Source organism: Macaca thibetana, chromosome 6 (genome assembly GCF_024542745.1).
Source record: "Macaca thibetana thibetana isolate TM-01 chromosome 6, ASM2454274v1, whole genome shotgun sequence".
Classification (NCBI taxonomy): domain Eukaryota; kingdom Metazoa; phylum Chordata; class Mammalia; order Primates; family Cercopithecidae; genus Macaca; species Macaca thibetana.
In genome coordinates, this window is record NC_065583.1 from 8,109,338 (window position 1) to 8,130,388 (window position 21,051).

The 21,051-nt window shown below is 44.7% G+C and overlaps 1 protein-coding gene and 1 long non-coding RNA gene across 3 annotated transcripts in view; both read left to right on the forward strand.

The window, feature by feature from the left end:
- LOC126956402 (uncharacterized) overlaps positions 1-21,051 on the forward strand; it is a 256,963-nt gene that overhangs the window by 141,348 nt on the left and 94,564 nt on the right. The gene's annotated exons all lie outside the window — the stretch shown is intronic.
- On the forward strand, positions 8,170-17,205 carry BOD1 (biorientation of chromosomes in cell division 1). 2 transcript variants are annotated; one of them, XM_050793293.1, is made up of 3 exons: positions 8,170-8,586; positions 11,481-11,605; positions 16,447-17,205. In XM_050793293.1, the coding sequence occupies exons 1-3, from the start codon at positions 8,350-8,352 to the stop codon at positions 16,472-16,474; spliced, it is 390 nt and encodes a 129-aa protein (XP_050649250.1). In that variant the 5' UTR covers positions 8,170-8,349; the 3' UTR covers positions 16,475-17,205. The 2 variants fall into 2 exon arrangements, with proteins under 2 accessions (XP_050649250.1, XP_050649249.1); XM_050793292.1 differs by lacking the exon at positions 16,447-17,205 and adding an exon at positions 15,318-15,514.

Genomic DNA, 21,051 nt, shown 5'->3' on the forward strand with positions numbered 1-21,051 from the left:
AAGGTTGAAAGTGCAATTTGCAACTTGCTTGCTTGTTTTTAATGTGGTTGAAACATCAGTCCCTCCTCTGATTCCTTCAGAAAGTCAATCAGTACCAAATAATAAAGGTGCTGAGATTCATATAAAAGCCCCTAAATTAAAAAGAATACAGCAGAGGCAGGAATTCCAATGCAGAGGTGAAGAATTTGAAGAAATCATGGAGGGGGTCAGGATCGGCCTTTTGCAGGACCTAGGATGGCCGTGGGGAGAGGTAGGTTGGGAGGCAGTGAGCAGGCTGAGCCAGATCCCAAGGAGCAGTGATGCCCTAGCCAACACCCGCCCGTGAGATGATCCCTGCAGCCTCCTCTCCAGTCTCCCTGCCTCCAGTGTCACCCCATCCACTCACACTTCCGTGCTAGCCCAGAAGAATCTTTGTGAATTTTGTATACTATGCTGCTCCTGCCCTATTGAAAAGCATTGTCTTTACCCCAAGGTAAAAGTCAACCTCTGAAATTGCAGCATTTGAGGTCCCAGGCTACTTCATCAAGCTCATCTCCTGCTGGATCTCGCCCTATCTCAGACACATGCTCTGCAACCTCCACACAGCTCATGGGACTGGCCCCGCCTTTTCAGAATATATTCATGCCCTTCAAGCCTCTGAGCTTTTGCTCAAACTTTTCCCTCTGCCTGGGACCCTGAGCCACTCCTTCCTCCACCTACTTACCCGGGAAAGGCTCTCAGTTGCAACAGAAATGAATTCTGGCAACTTTAAGCGGTAAAGGTAACCAGGAGAGAATATGGGTGACTCTCAAGGTCCCTAGGAAGGCTAGAGATCCAGGCTGAGACACTACAGGGATAGGATCCGCACCCGCATCACACCACTGGACATCCTGTGGAGACGTCACTGCCCTGATGCTGAGACAGACACGACATCAGGTGCCTCCCATGCTGCCCACGCGGCTATTACACATCTCTGTGGGACTCCGCCCTGGCCCCTGGGAGGGCTGGCTACATTAAACAACAGCCACCTGTGCCCTGAGAAAGCTTTCTGAACTCAGGAGTCATAAAATCTATACGCATGTCCCTCCTCACCCCTGCATGGTCCCTCCCCTGAACAGCAAATCACCACAGCTGAGTCCCTTTCCTTTCCAGGATCCTCACGGAAGCACGGGTCTAGGACCTGGCCCTTACCAGGCATTGTCTCATATAATTCTCACAGCATCCCTACAATGTAAGTTCTGTTATTGTCCTCATGTCACACACAAGGAAAGAGGCCCCAAGAAGAGAGATAACCTCTCCTGGTGGTGGGGCCAGGATTCTACCCCAGACCTGTCTCCAAAAGCCACAATTCTCCTGATATGTTATAGCAGGAGGAACCCAGGCTTTAGGTATCAGGCAGGCTTGTTTGAACCCTGGCTTCAACACCAGGGAACTGATGTCCCCTCTCTGCCCCTTAGTCTTCTCATCTGTAAAATGGGAATAACATCTGTCTGCCTTGCAGAACTTTTGTCTCAACTAGAGGTGGTGGGGGTAAGGAGGGTAAGGACCAGATACGTATAAGGTGTGTAATAAATATTACTTCCCTTCCCCTGGCTGGCACCATCTGCTGTTCTGCCTCTCCCCGTCCCCTGAATCTCTAGGATTTCAGCTGCATTTTCAGAAAGATCCAGCACATGTTGGGGCCCGCTCAGCCCTCAGAAACGAAAGGGATTCCCACGGACATCAGCTCAGATACTTCTGCTTGCCTCTGACAGAGCCTGGCCACAGAGAGGTGGTACCTAAGCCACACCCACCCACACCTGAGCCACACCCAGACACCCAGAGCTAGGCCTCCCTGTGCTCTCCTGGCACAGGATACGGGAAGTCGGTGGATGAGACTGGATGACAGGAGAGCTATTCTCCTGGGCCTCACGGTCCAGAGTCCTCAGATTTAGATATTCTCTCCAAATAACGCTAAACATGCAATTGCAGAGAAATATTGGCAGGAGCAAAGGAAACGTTTGTCCAGAGCTTTAAACTTTGTCCCATCATTATGCCCCAGGGTGTGCAGCACACGTGAATTTACACACATAATACATGTCGGCTGGGTGCAGTGGCTCACATCTGTAATCCCAGTACTTTGGGAGGGTGAGGCAGGTGGACCACGAGGTCAGGATATCAAGACCATCCTGGCCAATATAGTGAAACCTCGTCTCTGCTAAAAATACAAAAATTAGCCAGGCGTGGTGGTGTGTGCCAGTAGTCCTAGCAACTCAGGAGGCTGAAGCAGGAGAATCATTTGAACCCGGGAAGCGGAGTTGCAGTGAGCCGAGATCGTGCCACTGCACTCCAACCTGGGCGACAGAGTGAGACTCCTTTAAAAATATATATATCTATATATACATATAGATATATATTCTTCATTATCTTAGAAGTAGCAGAATCACTCATCACACTATATTGTGTGCGTGGCAGCAGTGGAATTGTTAGACTGTTCAGTGTTGTCTCTTACAGACCTACTGCTCTTCTGATCACCGTGTTTCAACTCCTTTCTTTTACAGGCAAGAGCTGCAAAGACCAGAGAGGATACATTGCCAACAAAGGTCGTAGAGCTTGACCTTTGTGGTCAAGTAAATCTTTACCCAAAGGTATTCAGTTTTAGCAGAAGTGGCCAGCCAGAAACAAGCAGGCAGGATGGGAGTAGGAGTTGAGGAGAAAATGATTTCGAGAACCCCACGTGTGGAAAATAATCTCTCTTTCGGCTCCATTGATGGATCTGATGTTTCTACCCAGAGAAACAACAGTTTCCCACCCTGGTCCACTCTCAGAACCCCCTTGAAAACGTGCTTAAAAATGTAAACGGCCATGGCCCGTCTCTACAGATCCATTCTGTGGATTTGGCAGGATGACTGAGCACCTGTATGTTTTAACGAGGTCCTCAGGGAATTTCAATAAACAACAAAGTTAAAGAAGGACTGACCTAAGTTGTCTCAAGGAGACATAGAGTAAACTAGGTTGACTTATAGTCACTCATAGAAATTATCTGAAGGCACAGGGCCCTGGGGAAGAAATCTGATTCACTCGCGCATTTATTCACTCATTAGTTTCCATATTTGGTCATTCCAAAAGTGACGGCTTTAGTGGAGGAACGTGCTCAGGATTGTATCAGGCAGGATAGGCTAGGTTATGCCACAGTCACAAACAACTCTAAATCTTAGTGGCTTGAAACAAACAGTCTCTTTCTCACTCATGTTACATGTGGCGTTATCTGGGACCTCTGCTCCATGTCACCTCACTTTGAGGCCCAGGATGATGGATTAGCCATCATCTCAAATTCTCCTGGTTACCACGGCAGGCGGAAAGAGAGCTCTGGGAGGTCTCATGCTGGTATGAAAATGGCCTGGTCTAGAAGTGACACAAGTCACTTCTGCTCACGACTCTTTGGCCAGAACTAGTAACATGGCCCCAGCTAACCCTTAGGGTGTTGGTTCTTGAGTGCTGAACCTCCCTGCAGGAAGAAGGAAGGATGCTACAGCAGGAAGGGGTGCTGCTTCTATCAGCAAGGCAAAGCTTTCCCAGAAACCCTCAGTTTCTCTCTCCGCAGCCGGAACTGGGCCCTACGGTCACTCTTAGCAACAAGGAAATCACAGATGTGTATACTTTAGCCAGATGTGCTGCAGCCCCAAACAAAATTGGGTCCTGTTTATAAATTAGGGGAAATGGATATTGGGTAGGCACCTAGAAGTGACTGGGGGCAGAGGGAGTGTTGCTAGAGAACACGAAGTGTGAAGACAGAGGTAGAGGATGGATCCAGACCCAGCAGCAGTAGCATGCAGGATTTGGCCATGAACTTGACTCCACTGAGTCCACCAATTTAGAGACTGGCTGAGTCGATCCCTATGTCCTCATAAGATTGAAACTATCAGACTAATACATTTATTAGTGTTAACTCTAGATACACATTAGCCAAGATTTCTGCCCAATAATAGGCTACAATTAAATACATCAGGAAGTTGTAACAAGACCACATTATTAGTTACTAGCTATTGAGGGCCTACTCTGTGTCAGGTTCTACACACATAGTGTCTCTAATTTTTATGGCAGTTCTTCAAGGTAGGTATTACTATCCCCACTTTACAGATGAGCAAATGGAGGCTCAGACAGGCTAATGGATTGCCCTAGGTCACACAGCCAATAGGCAGAGGTGCTGGATCCAAACGTAAACCAAACTCCAAAGGTCTCACCTTTTTCTCTGTGTTACATCAGGTCGCCTCTTTCACTATACACCCCTTATTAATAATACTTTGACATGACAATGTGTTAAAAACACGGTGGCGTAAAATCTTGTCCAAGATGCGTATTTGGTTGGGGAGACGGTAGTAGTGTTGCTTGGTGCTGGGGATTCGTGTTTACTAAAGCCCTGTTTTTTCAAATGTGTATCGGATCCAATCTATCATTAGAGATGCTGGAAAACATCAAAAGGAAACAAATGAAAAAAAAAGAAGCAGGGATCAGATGGTGCAGATGTAGCCAAAATGCTATAGACAAGGGAATCTTAAGAAACTCTGGACGCTGTTAATGAAGAAATGAACAGCTGTCCGGACTAAGAATTGGCAAGACTCCTTGGATGAATATACATAGGTAAGAAGAAAAAGAGCCACCTCATGATCACAAATAAGGACCAATAACTAGTCTCCCCAAGCAAGTGTGCTGTCTAAATGCAGCCCTGGACTCAGGCTTAGGGCTCTGGAATGCTCTCGCTTCAGGACCAGGATCTTTGATTAGAAGGTTGGAAGGTTACCAAGGCAACTCCCAGATCATCTTCTAACCTTGGGCCTGCTCCAAGCCCCAGACTCTTAGTCCAGTTTAGTCATACATTATGGACAGATCCCTAGATTGTACTTGGCCCCTCTGAATATTGACTATATGCTGACATTTGGTCCAGGGCAGTGTCAAAAGTCTTAAATGGCCTTATCCTACACCTAGAAGAGTAAACTTCCCATTCACTCATCCTTCCTTTTTTTTTTTTTTTTTTTTTTTTTTTTTAATTTATCCATCATGTATTTGTGGAGAGCCTGATGTCCCGGGTCCTGTTCTTGTTGCTAGGGATGCAATGATGGTTGAAACAGACAATCCCTGCCTTTGTGGAATTTAGAGGCTAAGAGGAGAAATAGAAGTTAAATAACCTCCTGACCCAAATGTAAATTCATGATGATGATATGCTATTAAACATTTGCTAAAGACCAAGAATTGTGCTAAAATGGATTGCCAAAATGGCACTTAAGCCTCTCCGCTGTCCTGGGGAAACTAAGGTTCAGAGAGGTGATTCAGCTTTGCCAGCTGGGATTCCAATCCAGTGTCACCTGATGCAGAAAGTCCACACATTTGACTACTTTCTTATCTCTCCCTTGGCAAACGATAGATCTGATTTCTTTCCAGTTTCTGTGAGGTCTAGATTTGGGCTTGTGGAAGTTCTACTTTTTCACGTAGCCTTCGACAAAAAATATTTCAGCACCTAAAATGTGTAAATCTTTGGAGTTGGGCAACTTAATACAGACAAGTTTTAACGCTGAGAAGCAACAAGAATTTGCTACGTGAAGGATACCTGAAAACCAGATTACTACCTACACCAAAGTTAAAACCGTATTCTGCACAGACATTTCCGAACGTTTTGGCTTATTAATACAGCAATGGCGCTCTCTGATGACTGCTGGTGTGTATTACATGTCTCTTGACTGGGGAAGAATACATTTTGGATGTCGTGGAGGCCTCCTATTCCATGGTTTGGATAAATAATAAGCCTCCCTTCGGCTTGATCATCTTCACTCCTCATCCCCTTCCCCTTTTATCTCTCACCATTTACTTCGATTCCAGAGGGAAGGTCATGGATACAGAATGCAGCCCTCTTGTCAACATTCAGAGACCCAGCAACCAGGACACAGGTCCCCATGACAGACAGTGAAATTGTCACAGTGTGAACCATGTGCAGACAATCTCCAGGATCACTTACCCATTTAAGTCATGACAGATTCATCCATCATCTCCTGCTAGAATGCTCCTTCTTTTCTGAAGAGTATGGCTACACATAATCCTACCCACGCACTCTGTGACGCTATCCCACAGCTTTAGGAAACAGACAGGAATTTATACATTCTCTTTGAGCTAAGAACCATTGTGCTAAGAGCTGGAGACACAGTGATGAACAAGTCATGGTCCCCGTTCTAAATCTTACACTCTATCAGGGGACACAGGTGGCCAATTTGTCTGTAACTCATTCACTTCCAATTATAATAATTGCTACAAAAAATCAGGCTTTGAGTGTCTGCGCATGCAAGAAAGACCTCATTGGATCTAGGGGTCAGAAGAATTTTCCCTGAGGAAGGAGAGTAAGGTGTGGGGTGCCAAAAATGGAGAAGAGACTAGTCAGAGTGATCAGGGGCTTGTAGAAGAAAGAACCTGGAGCTGAGGCAGCCTGCACTGGGCTTCTCCAGGGGCTGAAGGTGAGTGATCAGTGTGGAGTCAACCAGTAGAAACAGACATTAGGTAATCTCAAAGATGGTGAGCTATCAAGAAAGAATGTTTGTCATTAACTGACCCATTGTGAATGAGCTGGTGTTAGAGGATGAGTATAATCCAACACCTGAATGTTTCTTTTGAGGGTTAAACTCTCTTGGCCAGGTGTGCAGTGGCTCACACCTGTAATCCCTGCACTTTGGAAGGCCGAGTCGGGTAGATCACTTGAGGTCAGGAATTCGAGACCAGCCTGGCCAACATGGGAAACCCCTACCTCTACTAAAAATACTAAAATTAGCCAGGTGTGGTGGCATGAGCCTGTAATCCCAGTTACTTGGGAGGCTGAGGCAGAAGAATCACTTGAACCCAGGAAGCAGAGGCTGCAGTGAGCCAAGATCGCACCACTGCACTCCAGCCTGGGCAATACAGTGAGACTCCGTCTCAAAAAAAAAAAAAAAATTTAAACTGTCTTGAGTACTAAATATTGGTGTGGAGAACATCCTGGATCTTTGCCAATTCTGCATCTTCCCAGGAGCCAAGGATATTGCAGAATTTGATATTTACATCCCCTCTACTGCTTGTGTAGGATGAGGAAATAACAATAGCAGACATAATTGCTGAGGTTGGGTAGGGGGAGTTGAGCTAACAATAGGCAAAAGATGAAGGGAAGAGAGGATAATGGTGGCAGCTATGGGATTCCAATGGTGAATTGCGGCTACTTAAAAAAACTCAGGATATAAAGCCTTACCTATTGTGGGATACCAACTAGCTCTCAGGATACCTCAGGCTAAACAAGCGAGATTTAGATCCTCAAAACCTGGGTTCAAATCCTACTCTTCTACCGCTAGGTATGTGATTAGGTTAACAAACTTTCTCTGCCTCCATTTCTACGTCTGTAAATAGCAATAATGGTAGTATGTGCCTGCTTTTTAGATTATTGTGAAGCAGTGCGTGCAAAGTGCATAGCATCACTCCTGGTACTTTTTAATTATTCAATATTGGCTTATTATTATTGACAATATTTAATATTTGGGAGGAAATCCACACACATATAAGAGAGACTTAACGAAAACTTTTATTTTCTTCTTCACACTTTCCCGTTATTTTCCAATTTTCTAAAATGAGTATGCATTGCTATTAACACCAAAAGGAGGGAAACCCACAAATTTCTGAACAATAGACGTTTGACTGTTTCAACTTTTCCGGAATTTCCCGGAACACGTTGTTCAAGGAGGACATGGGGGTGCATGCTAAAAGCACGGATTGCTAGGTCTCGATCCGTAAATACTAGGTCAAAATCTTTAAGAAATAATTCTGGTAATCTATACTTTTAACCAGCTCCACAGATGACTGTTACAATCAGGCACTCCTGGGACGTGTTGATTGAATGGGAAGTCAGCAGAGAGTGGGCGGGGAAGGCCAGGCGGGTTGCAGCGATCACGAGGAGTGCGCCTACAATTCCCATATTGCCCCGCGAAATAGCGACGAGCAAGCCAGAGCCCTGCCGGGAGTTGTAGTTTCCCTTGCTAGGCCGCTGCCTATAAAGAACGCCGGAGATGGCTACAGAAAACTTCCCGCCCCACAATGCAAAGGCCAACGGCGACGCCATCTAGGGCGCGCCTGGAATCGAGCAGGCAGTTTCTGCCGCGTCTGCCACAACCTCTGCAGTCTCAGAGCTGGCCTTCGCCGCCGCCGCCCCCACCACCGCCCCCGCCGCCATCGCCGCCGCCACCGCCGCCACCACCACCGTCACCTCCGCCGCTGCCGCCTTGGGGCCCTCCTCCTTCACCGCCCCCTTCGCCACCTCTACACGTTCAAGGCCTTCTGTCTTGGAGAAGAAGCTATTATCGGTCTCCCTTGTGGGCCCGGGGCACAGCCATGGCGGACGGCGGCGGCGGCGGGGGAACGGGCGCGGTGGGCGGTGGCGGAGCGGGCCAGGCCTCTGCCGGGGCAGCGACTGGCGCTACTGGGGCCAGCGGGGGCGGTGGCCCCATCAACCCGGCCTCGCTGCCACCCGGCGACCCGCAGCTCATCGCTCTCATCGTGGAGCAGCTCAAGAGCCGGGGCCTTTTTGACAGCTTCCGCCGGGACTGCCTGGCCGACGTGGACACCAAGGTAGCTGCGGCCGCCTGGGCATAGGGGAGCGGGGCTGCACGTGAGGCCGCTGGGTTGCAGCTTTGATTTTCGAAAGCCGAGAGCGAAACAAAAGATAGCTTAAAAATCTCAGCAGTGAGGTCTTACACCGCTTGGGGCAGTACGGAGAGCTTTCTGAGCGATGCACACGTGGGTTCCCGCCTGGTCATTTACTAGCTGTGATTTTACCCAGTCGCTTCTCCGAACTTGGGGTTTCGATGTGGATTTTAGAGCCTAGACCCTGTCATTCCCAAGATGGAACTCCTCTAAGGCCCTTAGTAACAAACTTCGAAACCAAGTAGTTAAGCAAGCGTGCTTTAGAATTTCCACCTGTTCCGTACTCACCACTGAGAAGCTGGCATTAAACAATGATTTGAACACACAGTCTTCACCATTTTATAACTGTTTATACCTTTTCTCTAGCTTAGTGTTTTGCACACTTTAGTACGGCGTTGAATTAAGATAAATTGTAGAAACAGCACCCTTATTTTGCACTTCATCATTGATTAAAGGAGATTTGGTGCCTAGTTTAGATCTTAATGCCATAGGTCAGTCCCACCGATAAAACACTATTTCACTTTACCTACTTGTCAGAGTGGTTTGGATTCAGTGAAATAATGGGTGTTAAGTATCAGACATACAGTAGTTGCTGGAATGTTCATTTTCTCCCTTTTCAAAACTTGCCTAACCACGACTATGGTTGTAGGTTAGGAGACTCTTGTCACTGGACTCCTACAGGGTAGTAATTTCTCCTACCAAAGCCTGTCATGGAAACATTTTGCTTACCTCACAGCAAGATTGTGAGCTTAGAATTAGACCTTAAGATAGGGAAAAACCCTAGTCTGTTTATTCATTGAACGTTTATTGGCCTCTAGTTGCCAAACTGTGTGATTACAGGAATAAGTCACTACCCCATCCTCAAAGCTTATAGTCTAGGATAGAAAACTGACCTGTAAACCAGGTGGTAAATACGTATGTAGAGAGAGAAAGTGGTATACACTGTTACTTCTCCAAGAAGAAAATCCCATCTAGAAGTACTGTCCTTGAAACAAAGTAATTTCATACATATACATCCCAGATATGTATTGACAGAGCTTTCACCTTTCCTAGGACAAATTCTCCATTCATATTTCTTATATTCCGTTAGGTTTTGTGTGTGATTTTAAAACAAAAACGACTACAGTAGCCCGCCCCATCCAAGGTTTTGCTTTCTGCGGTTTCATTTACCCAATTGTTGCGGTATGGAAGTACTTGTGTTCAGGTAACCCTTATTTTACTTCATAATGGCCCTCAAAGAAATTCATGCGTAGTGTATATAGGGTTCAGTACTACCTGAGGTTTCAGGCACCTACTGGGGGTCTTGGAACGGATCCCCTGAGGGGAAAGGGACTACTGTCTTGAGCGGCTGTTGAGGGAGAGTGGTTGGAACCTTCCCATGTTCAGCTCCTTAGCTCTTCCTTCTATTACAGGTTGTTTTAATTCTTGAAGATAATGTTTTTTCAGGCATATGTTATCTGAGACCTTCGTTGCTTTAGCCCAATGGTTCTCAAAGTGTGGTGCTTGGATTAACACCAGCATCACCTGAGAACTTGTTAGAACTGCACATATTGGGCCCCACCCCAGACTGCTGAAGTAATTAGGGGAAATTGAACAGATGTCTGTAATTTGCAGTGCATCCAAAAACAGAACTGATAAGTGAACAGGTGGAGTGGTTGGTAGTACAGTAAAACGTTGAGTGGGCTCATGAGTTCCTTTGACTTCTTGAACTGAGATTATTCTGTATCACCTGGGTTTGTTACATGTTTTGGTGGTGTTCACTGACCTTTGTCCTTTTTCAATAAACAGTTTGTATCATCTCAAACCAGGTGAGTTCTTTTGAGTAGAAGGTGTGGTATCAGGATTTATGCTTACAAGGGACAAAAATAATCCTAACTGCTTTATGCAAAGGGGGAGAATCTATTGCCTCATGGAATCCAAGGAAGGATTGAATGAACAAACTCTCCCAGAGGGTAGGCATGCATTTGGAACCAGATATTCCCCACTCGTTCTATGTCTTTCATCTCTGTTGATTCCTGTTTTACTGTTGCTTCAGAGTGGAGTCATCCATTTGGTTACTAGCATCTCTTGATTACATTTTACAGCTTCTTCCTCTCGAGAGACTGTCAGCTCCAATTTGAGAAATCCCAGGGAATGTGTGCATTGTCTTAGCATGGCTCAGGCACCCATTCCTGTGGCACCCTCTGCCCTACCCTCGTGAAAAGAGGAAGACAGTTACTAGAAAGAAGGCGTTGCTAGGCAGATAGCACATGGTATCAGTGAATTTTACTCCTCTGCCCCCATTTCCTTGCCTTTCTCTTTTCCAGGTTTAGTGGAGTCTTTGAGTTTGCTTTCTCAGCCTTTCGGAAGAGGCCAGTTGTGGAATTGAGGCCTGCTGATTCCTTTGTCAACTTCATTTCCCTGTTAGCAAACTTTGCCACAGTAATGCTGCATAACAAACTGAATCTCAGCAGCTTATAACCAGCACGGTTCACATGTTCACGGGGCAGCTAGGAAGGCTTCAGCTGGTGGCTTGGCTGCAGGCTGCTCAAATGTGGGTCCAGGCTGTGGGTTGATGTCAGGCCTGCTGCATGTAGAGTTACTTAAAAGTAAATGGAATAATATAAGTAAAGCGCCTGGCATTGTGCCCACCCACCATCAAGTGGGCACTTGTGTTAACCATTAATTCCTGACTGCCACACTGCATGGTGATCTTCATGCATAATGGAAGTGTATTTAGGCTTGATAACGTTTCTGTGAAAAGCAATGTTCTGAGAGACTAAGTTCAAAACTTTGGTGCATGTAACTTCTGACCTTGCCTCCTCTTTTTAACATTTTAGCCAGCTTACCAAAACCTGAGGCAGAAAGTGGATAATTTTGTGTCAACACATCTGGACAAGCAGGAATGGAATCCTACAATGAACAAAAACCAATTGCGAAATGGTCTGAGGCAGAGTGTGGTTCAGTAAGTAAGCAGAATTTAAAGCTTTTGAAAAGGCAGTAATCGCAAGTGTGATGCACAAGAAGGTTGAGGTCTCTGTTTAGTCAAGGTTGATGGGACTTTATATCAAGTATCACTTAGGAGTTGCAGCAGTCTGCTCCTTTATTACAGTTAAGGTTAAAGTAAGCAAAGTACTCAATTGAAATTCCAGTTTCTGCAGCCTGTGAAGGCCTCTTGTGTGCATCTCTGCTGGGTGCATCGAAAGACATTCCAAATTATGAGACATGTTCCCTGCTCTTTGAAGTTTCAGTGTCGTCCAAACATATATGTGAGTTTTATACCAAGATATCAGGGTTTGGATCTTGGGCAAGAGGAGCTGGATCTTTATTCTCACAGGTGAATGTAAGTTAAATTCTTTGAGTCCACCAGGGCTGCCACCTCTAAAGTGTAATGGTGGCCGCTTTCAGGAAGGCATAGTCTTAACAAAGTATTGTACTTCACAGTAACAAACTGAACTTTAGTTAATGAAGGTGCTATTGATAGCTTATCTGAGTGACTTCACTGTCACTGGGCACAAAAGTGGAGGAGGGTCATGGAATCTGGTCATAACATTCATGAGCTAACAGTTACGGAAATGGGAGAACACATTAGTGATTGCCTGGGGGTAGGGATGGGAGGAGGGGCGAGTGTGACTTGAAAGTGGTAGCACGAGGGGAACTTGCGATAGTGCAGTTAAGTATCTGAGTTGTGCTGTGCTTATGTGCAGCAACTCGTAAAGTTGCATGGAGCTACACACACAAGTCAGTGCAAGTGTAACTGAAGTCTAAATAAGGTCTGGATTGGACCAGTGTCATTTTCCTAGTTTTGATATTGCACTGTAGTTATGCAAGGTGCTAACATTAGAGCTGGCTGGGTGAAGGGTGCATGTGGAACTCCCTGGACACTTCACAACTTCTGTGAATCTGCAGTGATTTTTTAGATTTTTAACGTTTTTAAAAGTGTTTTACTAACAGGCTAGTACTTCCAATATGGCTGAATGCTGGGAAGAAGCCTGATAGCAAAAGATGCCCGGTGCCTTGTCATTCTGGGGTCAGTACCGAGTGCCTTTCCCTTTCTGCAGAGAGCAGACTGGTGGCACCAGGCTCTTTCAGAGAGAAGGGGACAGTAGCTGCCCCTTACTGAGCAACTCTTTATTACATGTCTGGCACTGGTCTTTACATATATCACTCATCCTCACAAAAAACCTATTTCACAGCTGAAGTCACTTGTGTTTACCCTATCTTGAGTAAATCAAAACATTGAACATTTTGAAATACTTGGAAAGTTGCCGTAATTGTATGAAGGCTGTTAACATTGCTGTTGATTTCCATAATGAGCATGGATGTCATTCTAGAAGAATCCATGTGGCACTTTTTGCATTTCTTTAGTAGGAATTGTAATACCAAAAAGTGCACAGAAATACAGTAAAACAGATAATGAGAACATCCCTTAATCACCCAGGTCAAGAAATGAACTCACACCCTCCCAGAATAGCCTAGGCCCAGACATACCTTCCTCCTTTCAGAAGTTTGCTGTATTCCTGACTTTACGCCAATCATTTCTTCTCTTCATAGCTTTTACCACCTCGGTGAAATTTTTTTTTTCCTGCTTTTTGATTTGACTTAGAATGTGTTTAACCTGAAAACATGAACTTGGCTTTAATACTGGGACATTTCTCCACAATTCTCGCTAGCATTTTGAATTTGAGGCAAAATCTACTGGAGTTTTGAAATGCAGACTTTCTGCTTGCCCCCGGGTGCTCTCCGCAGATGGACATTGCAGGCCTTCAGAGCATTGGCTCACTGGTCTAGCTGTTCTGGCCCAGATGCTGTAACCCAGTGCCACAGCCTAGAGGGTTTAACAGGAAATTAGCCTGTACTGACTTATGAACTGAATTATGACAAATAACTCTTTTAACTATACAATATTTGTTCATTCCATCTTCTACGTTAGGCTCCTGACAAGATTTTATGTTTTCCTCAAAAGCTTTAAGAATCTCCAGGAAAGTGAGCTGCACTCCCTTGGTACTTGGTTTCCCCTGATCAGGGGTTTTGGTCAGTTGGGGACGCTTTAACAAAGCGCCGTAGACTAGGTGGCTTGTAAACCATGGAAATGTACTTCTCACCATTCTGGAGGCTACAAGTCCAAGACCAAGATGGCAGCATGGTCAGGTTCAGGGGAAGGCCTTCTTCCAGGCAGCAGACTGCCTACTACTTCTTGTTCTTGTGTGGTGTGAAGAGAGCTAGCTAACTTCCTGGGGTCCCTTTTGTAAGGGCATAGATTGCATTCATGGAGGCTCTGTCCTCATGACCCAATCCCCTCCCAAAGGCCCTACCTCCAAATGCCATCACATTAAGGATTAGATTTCAACATAGGAAGTTTGGGGGACACAGGCATTTAGTTCATAATATCAAGCTTTTACATCTAGTAAAGACCCCTGTGAATCCGACTCAGGAAGTGGTTTGGTAAAGTTGGAAAGGTATTGGCTTGTGACTGAGGAGAGGTGGCTTTGCTTTATAACTGACCCATAGCCTGATGCTAAGTGTGCTGTATTTAACAATGCTCATCACTAAGGGCAGATACTGTCGAATGCCTGGTCTACCTGAAAATGTGCCCTTCAGTGCTCTGGTGGTGGTGTATTTACATCTAGGCTTCCTGTCGATAAGCTGTTAGTTACCATTGAATCCGGGAAGCACTTTACACACTAATCATCTTTCCCAGTTCAGGGCCTGCTTCTCGTCTTTGTCATGATGTACATTTACTCATGTCTTTTCCTTTGCTGTGCCCTGACAGACTATTTACCCAGTTGCTGCCTGGCCTATTTTTGCCCAAGGGCTTAAATGGCCTCCAAAGTTTCAAGTCTACGGGAAAATAAGTAAAACCTGCCCACATGCTTGTGATGGTATTGGAATATTTCAATCCTTTGAGAAGAACTCTTCACTTTGAACCTTATGGGCTGTTTTCCAGACTGTCCAAATGTGATTTATTTCCTCTCACCATCATTTCCAGTACCCTGTCCCAAGTGTTTGAATATAGACATTGATATGCTCTGACTTTTGCTCTACTTCAGAAAGGATTGGGGATGTAATTTAGCTCTCCAGAGCTGGGAACTAATTTGTTTCTTGTCTATTTCTTGTTTGCCTCCGAGTTGCTTATTATGTGTTACAGGTAGCAGCCGCCGCTAAAGGCCATGGTGAGTTGCTGGTGATGTAAATACTCCCAGCCCTGACTGATCTGCCTTGTTTAAGATGTGAGGATTAGTAAACAGGTTGCTGCTGGAGCTTCTGCTTAGGCTATCAAGAGAATAAATGTTGAAGGAAATGGAGTGAAATTCAAAGCTCACTGGCTTTGACAGTATGAGGAAGGTTTTCCGCGCCACACGTGTCAGATTCTTTCTTGCCATGCTGTCATTTGTTGTTTGGGGGCAGCCCACTTACTTTTGTTTTGCTCCTTTGTATAAGTTTGGGTGATTGTGGATAAGATTGTGCAGTAGGAATAACAGCTGCTGGTTGAGAATTGCCCCTCGAAAGTGAAAATAGCTTGAGCTGTATGTGGTAAGTGGATTGACCTCTAAACTCCCTGGATGGGCTGTAGCTTTGAAGGTGGACATTTATTGGGCTCCCACATGACACTTATTGGGGCTAAAGATGAATCCCAAAGGAACTAAATAACAGAATGATCTGTTTGTCTCCACAAGGTCAGGGATGTTGGAAGCTGGAGTAGACAGGATTATTTCTCAGGTGGTGGATCCAAAACTTAACCACATCTTCAGGCCACAAATAGAACGAGCAATTCATGAGTTCCTGGCGGCCCAGAAAAAAGCAGCTGTGCCAGCACCCCCTCCAGAGCCTGAAGGCCAGGACCCTCCAGCTCCATCTCAGGACACTTCCTAAGGTCCAGTATCCTATCTTCTGTCCAGGAGCATGCATATCTGGCTTGTAGATATGTAAAATGGATAGGAATGGGGTAGGCCATAATTGAGGATCATTCAGAAAGTATTTACTGCAGATGGACTTCACCTACTGTTATGAGTCATTTTTTTACTGAGAACTAATCAGAAATTAGACTGATTTTCTGTTCCACCAGAGCTAAACATGTAAGCTATGAATAGATGCTTCATTAGAAATCAACTGGGATGATTGGTGTGCATAAGGGAGATTCAAATGAGAGTCTTATTTTGCTGAAATGTTTAAGTGAGTCTCTCCCCTGGACATGAGTTAACTTGGGCTTGCGATTTTATTTAAAATCAAGCAGTGCCTTCTGAAGTGGTATCCTAAATGGGATTCAGAGTCCGCTTTGAGTGCGACTCAATTCCGTGAATTTAGAAGGAGTTTGTTTACCACTATTGATTACCATGGGATTCTTCTGTTAGGAACACTCCCCCTTTTAAAATTAAATTTGGAATTAAATGTAATTTTTAAAAAGCTCTAGATGTACAAAAGAATGCTTTTTGCAGGTTTTGGGAGACATTAGTATGAGCAGTGATGAAGTTAACAGTGGACTCAGCCATTGTTGGTGACCGTTGGGGTATATTTTATCCCTTCATTCTGATGTTGGTGTTCGGTTTTTAAGATTCTCTGGGATGCCTATTCTTAATCAGTAAGTGAGGTGAATTGACTAGGGCATTTTGAGCGTCAGTGATGAACAACGCAAGAGCATCCGGATTGTCTTTTTGCGCCTCTATCGAGAGAAGCCCTTGAGTCCTATATGGAGTGTAAAACATTCATTTTAAGTCTTTTTAATTGTAAATTTCTTTAGGAACATAAAAGTGAATATAGTCTCTTATCAATAAATAACATTTGGATATGATTATCTTTCCTTTTTAGAATATACCTGACACCTTTTGAAAGCTAATTTCTGGTGAAGAAGTGGATTGGGTTACGTAAGAGTGCAACTTCAGACCGAAGATAGGCCAAGGTCGTCACTGATCTCAAGATTTCAACCCTGACTACGGGCAGTGACCAGATTGAAAGGGGAGCAAGTTCGGCAGTGGGAAAGTTGACTATGTCGCCCCCTGCATTGTGCTGCCATTTGGCCAGCCTGTCCAAGGGCATGACACCAAGTAGACACTACAGAGAGAAACACTACAGCGACCCAGGGTTGTCCTGAAACAGACTTTTATACTTGAACATGGAGACTGCGCGTGGACTTTAGGGTTTGTGTGGTGGAATAAACGGAAGCTACAGTGAGAACATAGCCAGTCCCAAAGACAATTTCAGAGAACAATGACAGTAAAGTTTAGCTGGGAGTTGTCTTTGACAGTGTTTATTTGATACTGTCTCTCAGAGTTTGCAAACCAGATTGTACAAGTCATTAGCATCAGATAGCTTTAAAGTTGTGACCTTCTTGTACATGAATCTTCTAGCCAGTTTCCTTTCCTTTGTAATAGGTAATGAGACATGAAATCCTAGAATGTGTGAGAAGTTCAGACAGTAGGCATAAGGAAACTCGTTTGCAGGCTGTCTGTCCAGGGCTGCTTCCTGTCCTGAAGGGGCCAGTGAATCTTGGGTATGTTTATTTTATCCTCACATTTGTGTTTTTTTAGAAGTGAATGGTCAATAAATGGCTTATCTTTCATAATAAAATCATTTGATACTCTTACTTCGAAGCTTCAGCTGAAGCTTAGACCTCAGGTCTGGGAAGGGCAGCCGTTGTGCTCTGCCTCTGCCATTTCTGTGCACCACACGTGATCTACTGGCAGTGAGCATTGGTACCTAGAACTTAGAACTATGAAACTAGGAGGTGTGGCTAGAAGTGGGCTGCTTCTCTCCTCCCTGAGCCATTACTGACACTAGTCTTTAGTTGAGGTAGTCCATGGTGTGTGTGTCAGTGTTTGTCAACCTTGGGTGTGCAGAAGTAGCACCTGAGGATTTGGGGAAAATGCATTTTCTGATTAAGACGTTTTGGGGTGGGACCTAGGAGTGTTTCTGACAAGCTGCCAGGTGATGCTGATGCTGCCAGGCCTCTGAACATACTGTGTATAATAAGCCTTGGATAATATATCCAAGATTATGTCAAACTAAGAGTCTGGTTCTTGGTTGAGTCTACTACTGCATATTACTGCTAATCTGATCAAAATCTTAACCAATTCAGTTGGTTCCCTGTTAAGACAAAGGTTCCACTTCCACCTTTACCATGAATACCCCTATATTAGGACTGCAGTACCATATTCAGCAAGATGTTTGGTAGCATGTGCCCTCATTTTAAAGCAAACTGGCCACACGTTTAAGGCAGGTGCAAGTTATATCTGAAGTGTGGTCTGTTCCCACCCAGTAGGTGCAGTTCCATTTCAAGCTGCCTTACAGTTGCAGGAGTCAACAAAGTTCTTAACCCCAGAGAATGGGCCCTCCAGTCCTCTCTACTACGAGGCAGACATGGAGTGGCCAGAATTACCAGTCCTGTGCTTGCAGAAAAGCTGCTCAAACTACCTGGAGTGTCTTTACAGGACCGCATAGCTTTAATGCGATGTTCTCTGTGAGGCATCCTTCACATAGCTACTTTGTGTTGACCCTCCCAACATCTTGCCTATCCCGCACTGACCTCAACTAGCAACAAAAAGGGCAAAATCCCAGAGAAAGCTTCACCCTTTCTGCCCCCAAATGCTCAATTAACTGTATTTTATATATGTTTTTGGAAGACAGTTTTTGGTTCATCTCAGTTCTCTTACTTTGCTTTTTCTATTACTGGAGATGGCTGGGCCAGTTGATGAGAAACACCCTAATTTTCACAAAATGTTAAATGTGCCAAATACCAAAGAGTTTCTATTGTTTTTTTGTGTTAAGTCATTGTGTTATATCTGCCAAGAGTCACCTAGATTAGACATTATTTCATTTGAAAAAAAATGGAGCAGAACATGAGATTATAGAGGTAACTGGGCACATCATTACTGTTGGGATAGACGATGGACTTTTTGGCTCTTAGCAACACTGAAAGGGAAGACATGCCTAGATTGGTTTGGGTAACCATATTCAGATTGGCATACACAAGAAGACGAGTCAAGACAATAGCACTAGAAGGGTTAGGGGAAAGCGAGCCAGCCTCTTCCTCCTTAGGAACTGGTCACCAGGTAAGCGTCTTCGCATCCTCAACTGAGTTCTCATGCTTTAATTGGGTTTGTGATGCAGAATCTGGAAAAACTCTGTATGTTCTGAGATCCTGAGGAAGACAAGACCACCAAAAACTTCCACCTCTTAAACACACCCTTGCTTAATTCTTTCCTAAACAAGAAATTAGCTGTCACTGACCTCAAACCAGTTAGGCCTCTCTCTCTCTCTAGTTGGAAAAACCGCTGCTATTTGCAAAAGCCCAGTAAAACACAGAGCTAATACATGAACAAATATTACCAACACTTGCAAGCCAATCGCAGTCATGAGTATCTTCAGAGCCCCATCATGTAAGGTGGGGGTCAGCAGAGGCAGGAAGACGGGTATCATTTTGAAGCCCAGTTCTTTTGTCTGGGACGGCATCTGTGATTGTTATGGAGATCCTTGTTTCTGGCACATTTCCGGTTACCAGCTTAGATGTTTGGTATTGCCAACTCACCTCAACCCAGTCCTGATCATTTTATCTTTTGGCCTTTAGTGAGGTTTGTGGCTTCTGTAGCAAAATTTAAGGAATGGTTTTATCCTGTTTCCATCATTTTGCCTTAGCCTCTATTTACTCATCAGATGGGTGGAGGGTCAAGGTTACTATGCATTCTGTATCACCCACTAGCGCAGTGAACTGAATAAGTGCTAACATCCATTACAACAGTGGTTCTGAACAGATAATCCCCAACCAGCAGCATCAGCATCACCCTGGGACTTGTTAGAAATGTGGCCCCCACCCCAGACTCGGAGATGTGGAGGGCCCCAGCAAGCCTTCCAGGTGCACACTAAAAGTCACGTTTGCTTAAGAAACATTTTAATTCATAGTTGTGTGTGTGTCTAACAGCTCCTAAAGGGCAAGACTAGTATGTCATTTAAAAAATTCTCCCATAGTCCCTTGGAAGTTCCCAGAAGAAGAGGAGAATCAAATATGGGTGCATACTAGAAGTCTATTTTAGCCTTTCTGACTGCCAAATATATGGTGTATTTTCCCCACAAAGGTACTCATCCTGCTCCATGGAAGATCCCAAAGTGCCATCTAGTCTCTGCATCCAACCCAAGGTTCAGGACATCTCTACAGTGGGGACTAGGCAGCTCCTCTGTTAGACCTAAGAATTAAAACTCAGGTTGTCTGCCCAACATCCCACTTGATAAGCAACAGGAATATTTAGAACAGGGAAGAATGAGAAACCTCGCCGTTCTGCCCTATAGCAATTCCTAATCCCAGTGGGCAGCCGCTGTGAGGCCACTTCACCTAGGCTGGCAGATGTTGCTTGTTGAGGACTGGGTTCCATTCTTTAGCAGGGGTCTCCCCATTCCATTGTCCTCTGTGGCCTCTGGCTTCACCCTCTGCTAGGTTCTTTCTTTTTCCATTATCCTGCGTTTCCTTCCTCCTCTTCGGCCACACCCAGGAGAGACATTCAAGAATCTGTTAGAGGTTGTGCAGTCTTCTCAATCCTCATCCTCTAGGAGATTGGAGACCCAAGGAACATTTTAAGTTTTGAACAGAGACTTCTGGAACCTGGGCTCGTGGGTTTGGTTTGTTTTTGTCAGAATGAGCTTCAAAAATGTAGCAGGAATTTTACCTGATTGATTCCAATCCGTAACATGGGCCAGAAGCCACACTCAGTTCTTTTTTGTGACTCAGTTCTCAAATCTGCTGTATTTCTTCACTCCCTTACCCTTATGCTTCTCTAGATTTAAACTTTGAGTCTAGATTTACACCTGTGGGGCCTCTGTGCTAAAAAAAAAAAAAAAAAAAAAAAAAAAAAGCCAGACTTTTTTCCCCTGAGCCATTTTGTCCAGCTGGAAAGTTTGCTTGGGTGCCGCCTCCTTAATCATCACACTGAGGCCTTTGTCATGCCACTGTTCTCTGCGTTTGTTTCTTGTTGTTTGGAGCCAAGTTAGTTTACTTATTCAGCATTATAGGTTCTCGAATATCTGGACGGTCCCTTAATTTCTGCCGACAAACTGGAAAACTTGTCTGCGGGCTCATTTCTTTCTCGTGAGATCTTCCAAATACCGTCAACCACCCATACCATTGGCATTCTGCTTTCCACCTCTTCCCTCACAGCCACTGGTTCATTAGGTGTGTAACATGCCCTGAGTTACTGCTGCCCAGTACATCCTCCTTCTACTATGTTGGTTTATTTGCATTTTTGTAGCTTGCAACTAAAAAATGTCCTGACCAGTTGTCTCATAGCATTTGTTTGATTTACCCATTAGTGGTTCTCCAGTTGGTAGATGTTTTCTTCAGCTGACAGATCAGGTTTGTACTTCTGCTGTGTTTAAAATTAAACTTTTTACATGTGAATAACTGAAGATGCACATGTAATTTTTAAAAAA